This window comes from Hyla sarda, chromosome 3, assembly GCF_029499605.1.
Source record: "Hyla sarda isolate aHylSar1 chromosome 3, aHylSar1.hap1, whole genome shotgun sequence".
Taxonomy (NCBI): Eukaryota; Metazoa; Chordata; class Amphibia; order Anura; family Hylidae; genus Hyla; species Hyla sarda.
Genome location: NC_079191.1, coordinates 188744315 through 188760369, shown reverse-complemented (window position 1 = coordinate 188760369; position 16055 = coordinate 188744315). Strand labels below are relative to the sequence as shown.

The 16055-nt window shown below is 43.4% G+C and overlaps 1 protein-coding gene across 2 annotated transcripts in view; it reads left to right on the top strand.

The window, feature by feature from the left end:
- Positions 1 to 9340: 9340 nt before the first annotated feature.
- GCLC (glutamate-cysteine ligase catalytic subunit) overlaps positions 9341 to 16055 on the top strand; it is a 68083-nt gene continuing 61368 nt past the window's right edge. The window contains exon 1 of one of the 2 annotated variants that reach the window (XM_056565734.1): positions 9341 to 9665. In XM_056565734.1, coding sequence (XP_056421709.1) covers positions 9516 to 9665 — 150 coding nt within the window. In that variant the 5' untranslated portion in view covers positions 9341 to 9515. Of the gene's footprint in view, positions 9666 to 9740; positions 9892 to 16055 lie in introns of those variants that run through there. The other variant, XM_056565735.1, reaches the window with a different exon arrangement.

Below are 16055 nucleotides of genomic sequence, written 5' to 3'. Positions count from 1 at the left end.
AGAGGAGGGGATTAAGGAGCAGCCTGCGTGATTGGCTGCCTCTTCTATGCTGCGCTCCTGATGTGAGTGCAGCATAGAAGAGAGAGAGCGAAATTTCTCCCGGCAGGCCTTCAGATGAGGTCACGCCTGCTGGGGAACGCCCCCCTCAAGCGTGCTGGAGCTCACACAGTGAAAAAATAAAATATATAAAAAATAAAGGCTTGGGGTGGGTTTATTAGGTGGAGGAATCATAAGGGAGACTAAAAAAAAAAGTTTAAAGACAGTTAAAATATATATATATATATATATATATATATATATTGAAGGGGCCAGCACACATAATCTTCCACTTTCTGCATCTTCTTTCTGCTATAATTGCGATTCTAGTCTTTAGCACAGAGCCTGACAACCAGGGACTCACACTAGCGGCAAAAAGAGCTGCAAAAAAAGATGCTGGACCCCCTCTTCACTAAACAAGCTGCCGAGGACCACAGTTGCTTATATACATAGTGATAATCGCTAAGTGTATGTGAACTTTAGAAACTGGCTGACCAACTAATTGACCAACCGATTATGAAAATAGCAAAGAAGGAAAGTTGTCCAGTGAGGGAATAGTGCAAAAATCTTCTTTATTATTAAAAGCCAGCAAACAGGATACAAAGTGATGCGTTTCAGGTGTCCATATGCACCCTTAGTCTTACATAGTGGAACAAGATAAATTACACATATATGTGCATGGGAAGATGTGAGGTCAATGCCCCCACCCACCCCCCCCCCCCACCCCAGGTGATCTGTATTAGGGTGGACCCCACATCTTAACCCCTTACATGTAAAAACCTTTTACACCTCACTGACAATATATACTAAAACAAAATCAGATGCTATCAATGGACAGGATGGCATAATAATACAGTGACCCCCCAATCTACGATGGCCCCGACATATGATCAAATCGACATACGATGGCCTCTCAGAGGCCATCACATGTCGATGTCAGCATCGACATACAATGCTTTTTTATGTCGGGGCCATCGCATGAAGTGCTATCTGGCAGCGCAAAATGCTTAAGCTGCTGCCGGATAGCAGCTTAATGTTCCCCGTGTGGTGCGGTAAGTATTACTTACCCCTCCACGATGCTCCGGGGTGCCCTCCGGGTCCAACGCTGGTCTTCCGGTGTCTTCTCGGCACTCTCCGATGACGTCAATACGCTGCTGCGCGCGTCATCCAATAGGAATGGCGTACGCAGCGGCGTACGCAGCGGCTACGCAGGCCCAGTAAGGCCTTGCGGAAGACAGCGGAGGACCGGAGAAGACAGCAGAGGACCGGAGAAAACAGCGGAGGACTGCAGATGACCAGGGGAGCCCAGCGGAGGCCCGGGGTCACCACCGGGAGCGGCGGGGACACCATCCCGAGCGGCGGGGACAGGTGAGTACAGCTTCCTATACTTTACATTGCACGAATCCCTCAACATACAATGGATTCGACAAACGATGGCTCGTTTGGAACGTATTACCATTGTATGTTGAGGGACCACTGTATGTGTAAGATATTATTGTACAGAGACCCACTATGAAACCCATATAAAGAAGTAAGCAGGGAGAGAAGAAAGACCAAACAGCAGTGAAGTACTGAAGAGGTAAATAGTAGCATAAGAAAAAATAACTAATGTTTGTGTACAGACACCTCTATGATTCGCCTTACTGGCATTGAAAAAGTAAAAAATGCCCTATCGGGGAGGAGATCGCAAGAAAACATTGCTTAATAGAGAGGTTTACTGGATTGTTAAATTGGCTACCCGAGTACCGCGAGGCCTAAACAGATGCCAAGATGTGTCATTACACTATTGAAATAATATAAAACATTAGTTATTTTTTCTTATGCTATTACTCACCTCTTCAATACTTCGCTGCTGTTTGGTCTGTCTTCTCTTCTCCTGCTTCTGTAAATTTGATAATTTTGTTTTCTTCTTCTTATGTAACTGTAAATTAGGGACTCTCAATATGTTTTTTGAGCTTATATTGTAAAGTAATCGCAAGTTCCATCTTGTAGAACAGTAATATGTACAATTTCCAACTCATATGTATGTATATAGCATCTTTTATATTCATATATCTATTATTTGATGAGACATGCTATTCCCTCTCACGAGGGAAGTTTAATATATTTTTGCTTACCTCTTTATATGGGTTTCATAGTAGGTCTTTGTACAATAATATCTTACACATATAATTATGCCATTCTGTCCATTGATAGCATCTGATTTTGTTTTGGTATATATTGGCAGTGAGGTGTAAAAGGTTTTTACATGTAAGGGGTTAAGATGTGGGGTCCACCCTAATACAGATCACCTGGGGGGGGGGTTGACCTCACATCTCCCCATGCACATATATGTGTAATTTATCTTGCTCCACTATGTACGACTAAGGGTGCAGATGGACACCTGAAACGCGTCACTTTGTTTCCTGTTTGCTGGCTTTTAATAATAAAGAAGATTTTTGCACTATTCCCTCGCTGGACAACTTTCCTTCTTTGCTATATTGCCTTAGTGCCTGCCACAGCACAGGCCGTGCGAAAGACGAGCAGACGATGAGCTAGATTTTACTATTTTTATAATCGATTAGTTGCCGATTAATCGATTAGTTTCAAACCTAATATATATTTATCTCCCAAACTAAAGAAACAAGTAGCAGGAAGTGAGTCAGACTGTGGCTGAAGGACATGGTAGGAAGAGGTTCCCTGTTACATAGAAAGACTGAGGCCTAAAGTAGCTACAGAGGAGCAAGCTAGTGATGTGCAGAATTAGACTATGGCCCTCATTTACTTAGAAAATCGGGTTGTAAGTCTATCTTGCTCTCTTACTCGACTGCTTTTTTCCCCTGGTATTTATTATTATGTCGCATCCTGTTTGTCGCACTGGGTTTTGGTTTCCAACTCCTCTGAGTTGCGGGGAAAAAATCCACAACAATTCAACAAATTCGGGTTGGAAACCTTTATAAATACGTGGGAAAGCTCAGAAATGTCGGGTTACGCCCCTTTTTCGGGTTTGGGAGAATCCACATCGGGTCCGCCAGGAAAAATGTTGCATTGTGTCGCAGACTGGCGCACAATGTCTGCGACATGTCACAGACAAAGATGCGCCAAAAAAAACAGACAAAAGAAGTCGGGTTTAGAATAGTAAATGAGGGCCTATGTGTGTATGTCACTGTGGGAAGATATTTGCCAGTGTTGCGGTGTTAGTGGTAAGATGCTGCTGTGTGATATATACTTGCTGAATTTTGGGGTACTGTACATCTTTATTCTGGGGTACTATAAATCTTTGTGAGCACCACCCTGTATTCTGGACAGTCACATTGCCATTGGGCTCCAGTAAAGGAGGTTAGCCGGATAGTCCGTCAGAAGGATGGAAGTTGTGGGCAGTCCTATTTTTTTTTTCTCTGCTCAACTCCAGTAAATATACCAGATCCATGAAGGACCACATTCAAGTCAATGGGATCCATCTGGTGGTGTCAGTTGTGTTCTAACCCGTTTTGACTCCATTTGGCACAAAAATAAAAGAGCCAGAACCGGATAGAGCATAACGGCAATGTGAACTTAGCCTTATAAGTAAAGCCGAGCAAACGTCAACAAAGATTTGTAAAAAATCTTTGCTAACAATAGCAGCCAATCATAGTGCTGCTTTTATTCTTTAACCTCTTGAGGACCCCTCTTGGGGACCCCTGGTGCAGCAGGCATCCCGTGACAATGCCGGGGGGGGGGGGGGGGGGGGGGCTGAGACCAGTCTGCCTCCAGCTGTTGCAAAACTACAACTCCCAGCATGTATGGTCTATCAGTGCATGCTGGGAGTTGTAGTTTGCAACAGCTGGAGGCACACTGGTTGCGAAACACTGAGGTAAGTAACAAACTCTGTGTTTTGCAACCAGTGTGCCTCCAGCTGTTGCATAACTACAACCCCCAGCATGCACAGACAGCCAAAGGGCATGCTGGGAGTTGTAGTTTTGCAACAGCTGGAGGTTTGCAGGGTACATTCACACGAGCGGGGGTTTATATTGAGTTTTTCGCTGAAAGTGTGAGATGCAGCAAATTTTCCGCTGCAGCTCAAACTCCCAGCGGGAAACTCGCTGTAAACACCCGCCTGCGCAAATGTACCCTAAAAACACTATACTACACTAACACAAAATAAAAAGTAAAACACTACATATACACACTCCCCTACACAGTACCCCCCTTCCCCCAAAGAAAAATAGTCTCGTACAACACTTTTTCCAAAACGGAGCCTCCAGCTGTTGCAAAACAACTCCCAGTATTGCAGGATAGCCATTGACTATCCAGGCATGCTGGGAGTTATGAAGCAGCTGGAGGTACCCAGTTTGGGAAACACTGCCGTAGGGTAATTTTGGCATCGGAGGCAAGTCTAATTCTTGCATCCGGGTCTGTCCCTATGCAATTCCCTTATTTAGGCCTCAAATGCGCATGGAGCTCTCTCACTTCGGAGCCCTGTCGTATTTCAGTGCAACAGTTTAGGGCCACATATGGGGTATTTCTGTACTCAGGAGAAATTGCCTCACAAATAACTTTTTCTCCTTTTACCCCTTATGAAAATCACAAATTTTTCATTTTCACAAGGGGTAATAGGAAAAAAGCCTCCCAAAATGTGTAACCCCATTTCTTCTGAGTATATAAATACCCCCTATGTGGACATAAAGTGCTCTGCGGGCGAACTTCAATGTTCAGAAAAGAAGGAGCGCCATTGGGCTTTGGAAGAGAGAATGTGTCTGGAATTGAAGGTCATGTGTGTTTACAAAGCCAGAACAGTGGCACCATAGGGGCTTCCTAAATGCGACATGCCCCCCAAAAACCCTTTCAGAAAAACTCACTCTCCAGAATCCCATTGTTGCTCCTTCCTTTCTGAGCTCTCTAGTTCGCCCACAGAGCACTTTACGTTCACATATGAGGTATTTCCTTACTTGAGAGAAAATTGGGTTACACATTTTGGGGGGCTTTTTCTCCTTTTTCCCCTTGTAAAAATTCAAAAACTGGGTCTACAAGAACTTTTTAGTGTAAAAAATGGAGATTTTGAATTTTCTCCTTCACTTTGCTGCTATTCCTGTGAAACACCTAAAGGGTTAAATTTTCTGAATGTCATTTTGAATACTTTGAGGAGTGCAGTTTTTATAATGGGGTTTATGATGTAGACATATTGTATATGTGAATCAATATAACATTTATTTGATATTGTTAGGTTCGACCCCAAAGGTCGAGACGTCTTCTGTCGGTGGATGCCCAATTAGTGCGTGGAAGGCTTGTAAGGGGCTGCAGTCACCCTACTTTCCTCCCAACGCCACCCTGCCACTCAAATCAAGACACAGAGACAAGTGCTGTCTCTAAGCCGAGGGCAGTACAAGTCTGACCCTCTTCTCAAGTTTTTCCTTACAAGCAGAGAGTTTAGTAAGAAGTTAGAAAAAGCAAACATTTTCAAATTTTTCATGAAATTTTGGAATTTTTCTCCAAGAAATGATGCAAGTATCAACGAAACTTTACCACTATGTCAAAGTAGAATATGTCATGAAAAAATGAGCTGGAAATCCAATTCATAACTAAAAGCATCCCAGAGTTACTAATGCTTAAAGTGACAGGTCAGATGTGCAAAAAATGCTCTGGTCCTTAAGGTCAAAATGGGCTCATTCCCCAAGCGGTTAAGAGGAGCACAGTGACTCAGTGGTTGGCATTGTCGCCTTACAGCACAGGGGGCCTAGGTTGAAATACCACCAAGGAAATTATCAACAAAGAGTTTGTATGTTCTGTGTTTGTGTTGGTTTCTTCCCACACTACAAAAATCATACTTAGAAATTTAGACTGTGAGCCCCAATGGGGACAGGGACCAATTAGGTGTACAGCACAGTGCAATATAAAGACTTATTATTAGGTGTTATGGGGAACAAAATTTTTTTTTAACATGTTTTAAGTTTTATAAATCTCCTTCATAGAGTACTTATTCCTGCAGGCTCCTATTGGCCAATGGCCAATGGGCAAGAGGATCCATTATGGCCAGCCCTGGAGAACCTCACCTGCAAACTAGTGACTAGTAACATAGTAACATAGTAAATAAGGTTGAAAAAAGACCAGAGTTCATCAAGTTCAACCTATATCCCTAATGAGTCCCTACTGAGTTGATCCAGAGGAATGCAAAAAACCCTCATACTAGAGGTAAAAATTCCTTCCTGACTCCAAATATGGCATCAGAATAGATCCCTGGATCAACGTTCTGTCCCTATAAATCTAATATACATAACCAGCGATGTTATTATTCTCCATAAATCCATCCAGATCCTTTTTGAACTCTTTTACAGAGTTCCCCATGACAATCTCCTCAGGCAGAGAATTCCACAGTCTCACTGCTCTTACAGTAAAGAACCCCGTCTGTGCTGGTGTAGAAACCTTCTTTCCTCTAAACGTAGAGGATGTCCCCTTGTTATAGATACAGTCCTGGGTATAAATAGATCATGGGAGAGATCTCTGTACTGTCCCCTGATATATTTATACATAGTTATTAGGTCGCTCCCAAGCCTTCTTTTTTCTAAACTAAATAAGGGTGCGTTCATGGCCATTTGCCCCCGTTCCGTTTAAAAAAAAAAAAATAAATGGATTTAAAAAAAACTGATAAACAGCTGATCACACGGGTATCCGTTTTGAAAGTTATTTTTTTTTTAAATCAGCCACCTACAGACTCCCGCAGACAGGACTACTACTACTCCCATCATGGAACAGATTTTCTTCCATGGTGGGATTAGTAATTCCCCGGCTGCAGGAGTCTGCCGGTGGCTGGGGAGGTTCCATGATGGGGGTAGTAGCACAGGGGCTGAGGGATTGCACCGGGTCTCACTTCTGAGACCCAATCCGATCAAAAGTTATTAAGCAGGGGAGCGGGCGGCATGGTCTGCAACCCTGCGATCACCGATGTATTTTACTTTAATTTTTAAATTCCCTGCGGGGAGCTCTTAATGGCCGGTAATGAGGAGCCAATCAGAGCTCCCTGCTGGGTTTTTAAAATGGACAATGTATATTAAAAGCGCTGTGGGGGGGGGCAAGATATATAGTGTTGTATATCTAGCCCCGAGCGCATTTGTAAAGATGTAACCCCCGCCAGCGCAAAAATATTTACACCCGCAGTATATATATATATTTATATATGTGACCCCCCGCCGGCACATTTATAATGTAACCCCCGCAGGTGCATTTATAATTATATACCCGCTGCCGGCGCAATTATCAATATATACCCCCCGCCAGCGCATTTATGTGCCCCCCCCGACCCGCTGGCGCATTTGTCATTAATGCAACGCTATCTGTGAAAAGCATTTTACTAGCAGAGCAGAGCACCAGCCGCCGCCGGTGCAATGCTGCTGATAGAATACTATTCATACATAGCGCTGCAGCCTGCAGGGGCAGATTATATAATAGTGCTGTGAGGGCCAGATATATAGTATTATCTGGCCCCCTCAGCACTTCTATATAATATGCCCCTGCAGCGCTATGTATGAATAGTATTCTATCAGCATTTCACAGATAGCGCTGCATTAATGACATATGCGCCAGCGGGGGGGGTCACATAAATGCGCCGGCGGGGATATATATTGATAATTGTACCGGCGGGGGGGTATATAATTATAAATGCGCCTGCGGGGGTTACATTATAAATGTGCCGGCAGTGGGTTACATATATAGTTCATACGAGGGGTAGCACGGCACTGCGTTTGTGGAGGAAACTACCGTGTTGGATGTACGTCGGTGTAGCTGGGAGCTGCTGGTGGTGCTCTGACACAATAAGATTTTCATATAGCATTCGAAGAGAAGAGAAGAAATCGGCAACTCACCATCTCAGCTGGTTTATTCTTTTATTGAAGCATACTATATATTTTTGCGCTGGCGGGGGGGTTATATCTTTATAAATGCGCTGTGGGGCTATATATATAGCGCTATATATCTTGCCCCCCACAGCGCTTTTAATATACATTGTCCATTTTAAAAACCCTGCAGGGAGCCTTGATTGGCTCCTCAGTACCGGCCATTCAGAGCTCCCCGCAGGGAATTTAAAAATTAAAGTAAAATACATCGGTGATTGCAGGGTTGCGGACTATGCCGCCACCTCCCCTGCTTAATAACTTCTGATCGGATTTGGTGCCAGAAGTGAGACCTGGTGCAATCAATCCCTCAGCCCCTGTACTACTATCCCCATCATGGAACACAAACACTTATGTAGTCCCCCCCCCCCCCCCAACCACCGGCAGACTCCCGCAGCCAGGGAATTACTACTCCCATCATGGAACAGACTTGTTTCCATGATGGGAGTAGTAGTAGTCCCACAACACTGTAGGAGTCTGCTGATGTCACCTCTTCTGAGCATGCTCAGATGTAATTGCAGATATTTTAATCCCGGGTGCAAACGGATGAGATTAAAGGTTGATCCGTTTGCCATAGACTTCAATGTTAAAATTATGATGTCCGTGTTTTCTTCCGTTTTTTTTCACAGAAGAAACAATACTGCATGTGCCGTTTTTTCTTCCATGAAAAAAACGGAAATGAGTGCAGACGGGTGCAAACGGATGTAAACGGATTGTAAAATAAATCCCATTGACATGAATAGGATTTTTTTTAAACCGTTTTTAATCTGTTTACAGTCTGCAAAAACGGAACTGAAACGGGGATAAAAAAAAGTGGACAGACGGCCGTGTGAACAAGATGTAACCCTAATTCTGATAATCTTTCTGGGTACTGTAGTCCTCCCATTCCCCGTATTACCCTGGTTGCCCATCTTTGAACCCCCTCCAGCTCCACTATATCTTTCTTGTACACTGGTGCCCAGTACTGTACCCAGTATTCCATGTGTGGTCTGACTAGTGATTTGTACAGCTATCCGGGCATGCAGTGATTTATACAGCTATCCGAGCATGCAGTGATTTATACAGCTATCCGGGCATGCTGGGAGTTGTAGTTTACCAACAGCTGGAGCCTGGCTGTCACTACTCTTGTGAAGTTGCCTTGATGGCCCTATCCAGGAATATAGCAGGGAGTGTGGAGACCAGTGCTCACTCTCCAGCACATTACATCATTGTATAACCAGTGATTCTTCTAGAATACCATTTGAGCACTACATGGTAACAAGCTGCAGCTTATGGTGACCAGAGAAGTGCACAGTCATCCACACCCCCACACTAGTGCCTAAAATCCACAAACGACATGACAGAGCAGTGTGGACGCCTGGCAGCGGCACGGTTAACCTTCCCACTCCAGTCACTAAATCTGCCAAGTCACGGCGGGAGTGACGCAAGGCCCCGCCCACTTGCCGGAGAGCGCGAGAGCCTGCAGCCTGTGGAGACGGCGCGAGTCACGTGGTGGGGCCGGCCGCCTCCTCATAACAAGACGAGTGGGGAGGAGCGGAGTGACAGACCGGCGTGAGAGAGCGGGGAAGAGTTTAGTGACACGACGATTGCTGTATATACACTACCGGGGGTCTCTGCTCTGTACGTACCGCAGCAGCTATGGGTCTTCTCTCTCACGGCTCCCCGCTCACCTGGGAAGAGACTAAGAAATATGCGGATCACGTGCGGAAGCATGGCATCGTCCAGTTCCTGAACATTTACCATAAGTTGAAGGATCGCCAGAAGGACGTGCTCAAGTGGGGCGATGAGGTGAGCGACACTGGCCGGTGCGCCCGCGGGGATCCCGGCTGGCGCGTGATAGGGGCGCCGGTAGTCATGTGACTCCTGGAAGGGAATCTCCTCAGTAGTAGTCATGGCTGCAGGAGAGCGGCGTGCATTGGGGGTGGAGGAGCTGTTCTGGGTCACCTCAGTCCAAAGATAAAAGACCAGGAGGGAACTTGGCACATAATCTTTGCAGTCACCTCAGAGGAACTTGGTAATGGCCACCGCTGTTTCTGAACTCTGCCTTGTGTGCGGCTTTTAGTTCTAGGGTCCCATGCACATCATGTGTGTATTCAAGGAACATGACTAGTATGTGTCAGGGTACAAGCTGAAAGCTAACAAAGCCAATATATCTTTGCTGCGCCTGTTAACTAGACCCTATGTAGTCTGCTTTTGACTATGCTTCTTAAAAAAATAAGTCTTAATGTTCCGTTATAAAAACCCTGAAAATAGTGCCAGCGCTACTTCTCCCGTTACTATCTTCCGTCACAAAATAGCGTCCATTAATAATGGGCTAAAACCAGATTATGTAAAAATCCCATAGGCTATAATGGGTGTTTAGTAACGGCCGTTTATTGGCCGATTTTTCAGGGTTTTTATAACGGAACGTTGAATGGATCTTTAACCCCTTAAGGACGCAGGACATAAATGTACGTCCTGGTGCGGTGGTACTTAACGCACCAGGACGTACATTTACATCCTGTGCATAACCGCGGGCATCGGCGCGATGCCAGTGTCATGCGCGGCTGATCCCGGCTGCTGATCGCAGCCAGGGACCCGCCGGCGATGGCCGACGCCCGCGATCTCTCGGGCGTCCGCCATTAACCCCTCAGGTGCCGGGATCAATACAGATCTCGGCATCTGCGGCAGTTCGCGATTTAAATGAACGATCGGATCGCCCGCAGCGCTGCTGCGGGGATCCGATCATTCAGAACGCCAGACGGAGGTCCCCTCTCCTTCCTCCGTGCGGCTCCCGGCGTCTCCTGCTCTGGTCTGTGATCGAGCAGACCAGAGCAGGAGATGACCGATAATACTGATCTGTTCTATGTCCTATACATAGAACAGATCAGTATTAGCAATCATGGTATTGCTATGAATAGTCCCCTATGGGGACTATTCAAGTGTAAAAAAAAAAAAATGTAAAAGTGAAAAATCCCATCCCCCAATAAAAAAGTAAAACGTCCATTTTTTCCTATTTTACCCCCAAAAAGCGTAAAAAACATTTTTTTATAGACATATTTGGTATCGCCGCGTGCGTAAATGTCCGAACTATTAAAATAAAATGTTAATGATCCCGTAAGGTGAACGGCGTGAACGAAAAAGAGAAAAAGTCCAAAATTCCTACTTTTTTAATACATTTTATTTAAAAAAAATATATAAAAAATGTATTAAAAGTTTTTTATATGCAAATGGGGTATCAAAAAAAAGTACAGATCATGGTGCAAAAAATGAGCCCCCATACCGCCGCTTATACGGAAAAATAAAAAAGTTAGAGGTCATCAAAATAAAGGGATTATAAATGTACTAATTTGGTTAAAAAGTTTGTGATTTTTTTTAAGCGCAACAATAATATAAAAATATATAATAATGGTTATCATTTTAATCGTATTGACCCTCAGAATAAAGAACACATGTCATTTTTACCATAAATTGTACGGCGTGAAAACAAAACCTTCCAAAATTAGCAAAATTGCGTTTTTCGTTTTAATTTCCCCACAAAAATAGTGTTTTTTGGTTGCGCCATACATTTTATGATATAATGAGTGATGTCATTACAAAGGACAACTGGTCACGCAAAAAACAAGCCCTCATACTAGTCTGTGGATGAAAATATAAGAGTTATGATTTTTAGAATGCGAGGAGGAAAAAATGAAAACGTAAAAATTGTCCTTAAGGCCAAAATGGGCTGAGTCCTTAAGGGGTTAAATTGGATAAGTTTTATAGTGTGAAAGCAGTCTAAGGCTACTCTCACACTGTGAAATAGATCCGTTTAGGAACTTCCGCCATAAGTTCCGTCACTACATCGGCGAAACCCCTGACGGCCGTGACTAAATTGCATTGCAGCCTATGGGGTTTTGTAACTGCCCGTTTGCACCCGCATATGCCTGTGATTTATTACGGGCGATATATAGTGACGGGACATCGTGGCGGAAAAATTACTGCATTTAGTCACGGCCGTCAGGGGTTTTGTAACGGCCTGGTTTCGCAGCTGTAGAGACAACTTCTGACGGAAGTTCCTAAATGGAGAAATTCATAGTGTGAAAGCAGTCTAACATGTGACCTATTTATCAAATAGTCGCATGACCTTGATAGATAAATCACATAAGCAAAACCTGGGAAACCCGCTTACAAAAGCATTTTTTAAAGCAGGAAAGTTTTCTCATGCCCGGGCAGAGCTCCTTACATGACCGTGTGCTCAGCCTATGATCGGCCGAGGCGTGATGTGGCCGGTGATACGCTGATGGCTCTGTGACGTTCCTGTCCCCAGGAAGCGGCAGGAGGATTGCAGCGGAGGACCGTGAGGCTGATACCGGAGCAACAGGGGAATTTATGAAGGGAGTTAAAGTTTAGCTTGTTTGTTTTCGCAGCCCGGGCACAGGAATATGTAAAACTCATGCAGTACAGATGTCCTTTAATATCCGAAGTTCTTTACCAGTAGCGTTGCTAGAGAGTGATGGGGGAGGGGGGTGAGTGTCATTTTTAATCGTATTGACCTTCAGAATAAAGAGAAGGGGTCATTTTTAACGTAAAACTTCCTGCGTAGAAAAGGGATGCCCCCAAAATTACAAAATGGCATTTTTTTCCTTCAGTTTTGTTGCACAATGATTTTTCCGTCTTGCCGTAGATTTTCGGGTAAAATGACTGTCGTTACAAAGTAAAATTGGTGGTGCAAAAAAAAGCAATCATGGATTTTTAGGTGCAAAATTTAAAGGGTCATGATTTTTAAAATGTAGGGAGGGAAAAACAAAAGTGCAAAAAAACTGAAATGCTTGGTCCTTAAGGGGTTAAAGGACATCTGCAAATAGCGGTTAGACCCCCCCCCCACGATCTCCTGCACAGGGCCACTGATCTGCCACGCGGCCGACACGCCTCCTCCTTGTAGTTCTATGGGAGAGGCAAGGAGACAGCGTTTGTGCCTCTCCCATAGAACTGTATGGGGAGGGGGTGTACCACCGACCTCAGAGGTCGATGCTACACGCATTTGCCACTCACATAGAGCGGCAATGCGGGGTCTCAGCGGTCGGACCCCCCGCGATAAGACACTTATCTCCTATCCTGTGGATAGGGGATTAGTTGTCTTTTCCTGCAGATGTCCTTTAATCCCCTCCTGTGCCATTTCATCTCTCTCTCATTCCCCCATGCTTCATTCACCTCCTTTATCTCCCCTGTGACACTTATTGGAAAGCCGTGCGTTAGATGATTTGAATGGGACCTCAGGCTGTGTACAGTGTATGCCATGGTACGTCTGTTAGTACAGCCTGCCTGAGACAACCTGTATTGGCAAAATGCCACTTTAACTGTTCAGTACAAGGTTTTAGCTTTGCATTGATCAGTATAAGCAGTCCAATGATTGCTTATAGAAGTCCACTGGGGATCTTAAATGGGCATTTTCCAAGGTTTTGATTGGTTGAGGTCTGAGAGACCAATCAGTAGAACAAGACTGGATTTATTTTTTTTTTTGGACGGCAATTATTTATCAAATGTACACTGACCTTAATAAATTTGGCGCAAATTTTATATATATATTTTTTAACCTTACAATCAGCTAATGAGATGTCATTTTCCCGCTGTTTCTATGAACATACAAGTTCTTTGCCACTCTTGGCTGTAAGACTTTGCGTTCACCCTACAGAGTTATTTTGGAAACCAGTAAGTCTGTTTTTTCTGGGGTTTATTCAACCCTTTCTGATTGTTTCTAATATTTTGCCAAGGTACAATTCTTTTAGTTTGTGTGTTTCATGTATAGTTTAGGTAGCCCATAATGGTGGACGAAGCTGGTGAGGGATCTTCACAAATTCTGTAGCTTGATGACTTCCACAAAGTGCTTTTCATTGCAAAAAGACTTTTTTTTTTTTCTTATCGGGAAATAGAGATTCTTATAGACTAAGTACTGACAACTATGCTACAGTTTCTTCACATGTAATTTACCTGAAAAGTGGTGTTTTTGCCCTTGGCAACTAATTCTCTGGCTAATTATGGCTTTTCCTGTCCTCTTGAACAGTGTGTGAGGATTTTGAAAAGCAAGTGGCCTTACTCCTCATTTTGACTTTTGCCCTGTTTATCTGTGTATGCCATGGGCAGTGTGGTGTACATCACCTTCCAGCTTTACATTCCCTACAGTTGTGAATGTGCCTAAACCAGATAGGCCGGCTGTGTGTGTGGGGGGTGTTTTTTTTTTTTTTTTTTTTTTTTTTTTTTTTTTTTTTTTTTTTTGAGAAAGTGTTAAAACAACTAAAAATGAAATTGGGGAAAAAAACTATTTTAAAATTGGAAATAAGACTGGAAAATTCTTCTAAAGCCCAACCAATTAAGGGGACTGACTTATTTGGTCTAACAAGTCTGTGTAAAGATTAGTATGAATGTAAATATTAAAAAATAAATATAAATAGTAACGTCTAGTGCTAGGCGGTATACCGTTTCATACCGAATAAGTTTATTTTTTATTTTTTAAATATGAATTTTTCATGTACCGCATTACCTGTGTGTAATATCACGCCACGGGACATTGTTTGAGAGGGGCCTGGTTTTGCAGTTGCACAACACAAGCACCATGTGAGTGAGAGCGTGGCATCCTGAGTGGAGAACAAAATGCACAACGCTGGTGAAAGTAGTGTAACTGAAGCTTCAGAACGAGCAGAAAATTAAACATAAGGACTGGTACCAAAACGAGGAGCCATCTGTGTTGTATTAAACCTGTATTAATACTAGTGTGAACATTAATGGTTTTTCTACAATATTCAGTACTCGTGACAGTAAAATAGGGAAGTATAAGGCAGTTTACTGCAGTAATTACAGTCTAATTTATTCGAAAATTAGGTAAACCCCAGTCATGCATGAAGAAAAATACTGTGAAACTGCCTTAACCCCTTAAGCACCAAGGACGTATGAGTACGTCCTTGGTCCCGCTCCCGTGATATAACGCAGGGTCCCACGGTGACCCCGCATCATATCACGGCGGGCCCGGCATCATAGTGAAGCCGGGACCCGCCTCTAATAGCGCGCGGCACTGATCGCGGTGCCGCGCGCTATTAACCCTTTAGCCGCGCGCTCAAAGCTGAGCCATGCGGCTAAAAGTGAAAGTTAAAGTGCCCGGCTAGCTCGGGGAGCTGTTCAGGATCGCCGCCGTATAATCGCGGCATCCCGAACAGCTGTACTACAGGAGGAGGTCTTCTTACCTTCCTTCCTGCAGTCCGATCGCCGATTGAATGCTTCAAGCCTGAGATCCAGGCTTGAGCAATCAATCGCTGATAACACTGATCATTGCATCTCTATGGAGATGCATTGAACAGTGTTAATTGCATCTCTATGGAGATGCATTGAACAGTGTTAAAGATCAGTAAATGCAATGTTATAGCCCCCTATGGGGGCTATAATATTGCAAAAGAAAAGTGTAAAAAAATAAAATAAAATAATCATTAACCCTTTTGAATTATCCCTTCCCCTAATAAAAGTTTGAATCACCCGGCATTTCCAATAATAAAAAGTGTAAATAAAAACAAAAATAAACATATGTGGTATCGCCACGTGTGGAAATGTCTGAATTAAAAAAATATACTGCTAATTAAACTGCACGGTCAATGGCGTATGCGCAAAAAAAATTCCAAAGTCCAAAATGGCGTATTTTTTGGTCACTTTTTATATCATGAAAAGATGAATAAAAAATGATTAAAAAGTCAATGCAAAAATGGTACCGACAAACTTCAGATCACAGCGCAAAAAATGAACCCTCATAGCGCCCTGAACACGGAAAAAATAAGTTATTGGGGTCAGAAGATGACAATTTTAAACGTATAAATTTTCCTGCATGTAGTTATGATTTTTTTCTGAAGTACGACAAAATCAAACCTATATAAGTAGGGTATCATTTTAACCAGATGGACCTAGAGAATAAAGAGGTGTCATTTTTACCGAAAAATGTACTACGTAGAAACAGATGCCCCCAAAATTTACAAAATGGCTGTATTTTTTTCAATTTTGTCAATGATTTTTTTTTCCCCGTTTCGCAGTAGATTTTTGGGTAAAATGACTGCTATCCTTACAAAGTAGAATCGGTGATGCAAAAAATAAGCCATAATACAGATTTTTAGGTGCAAAATTTAAAGTTATGATTTTTTAAAGGGAAGGTGGAAAAACAAGAGCAAAAACGGGAAAACGCCT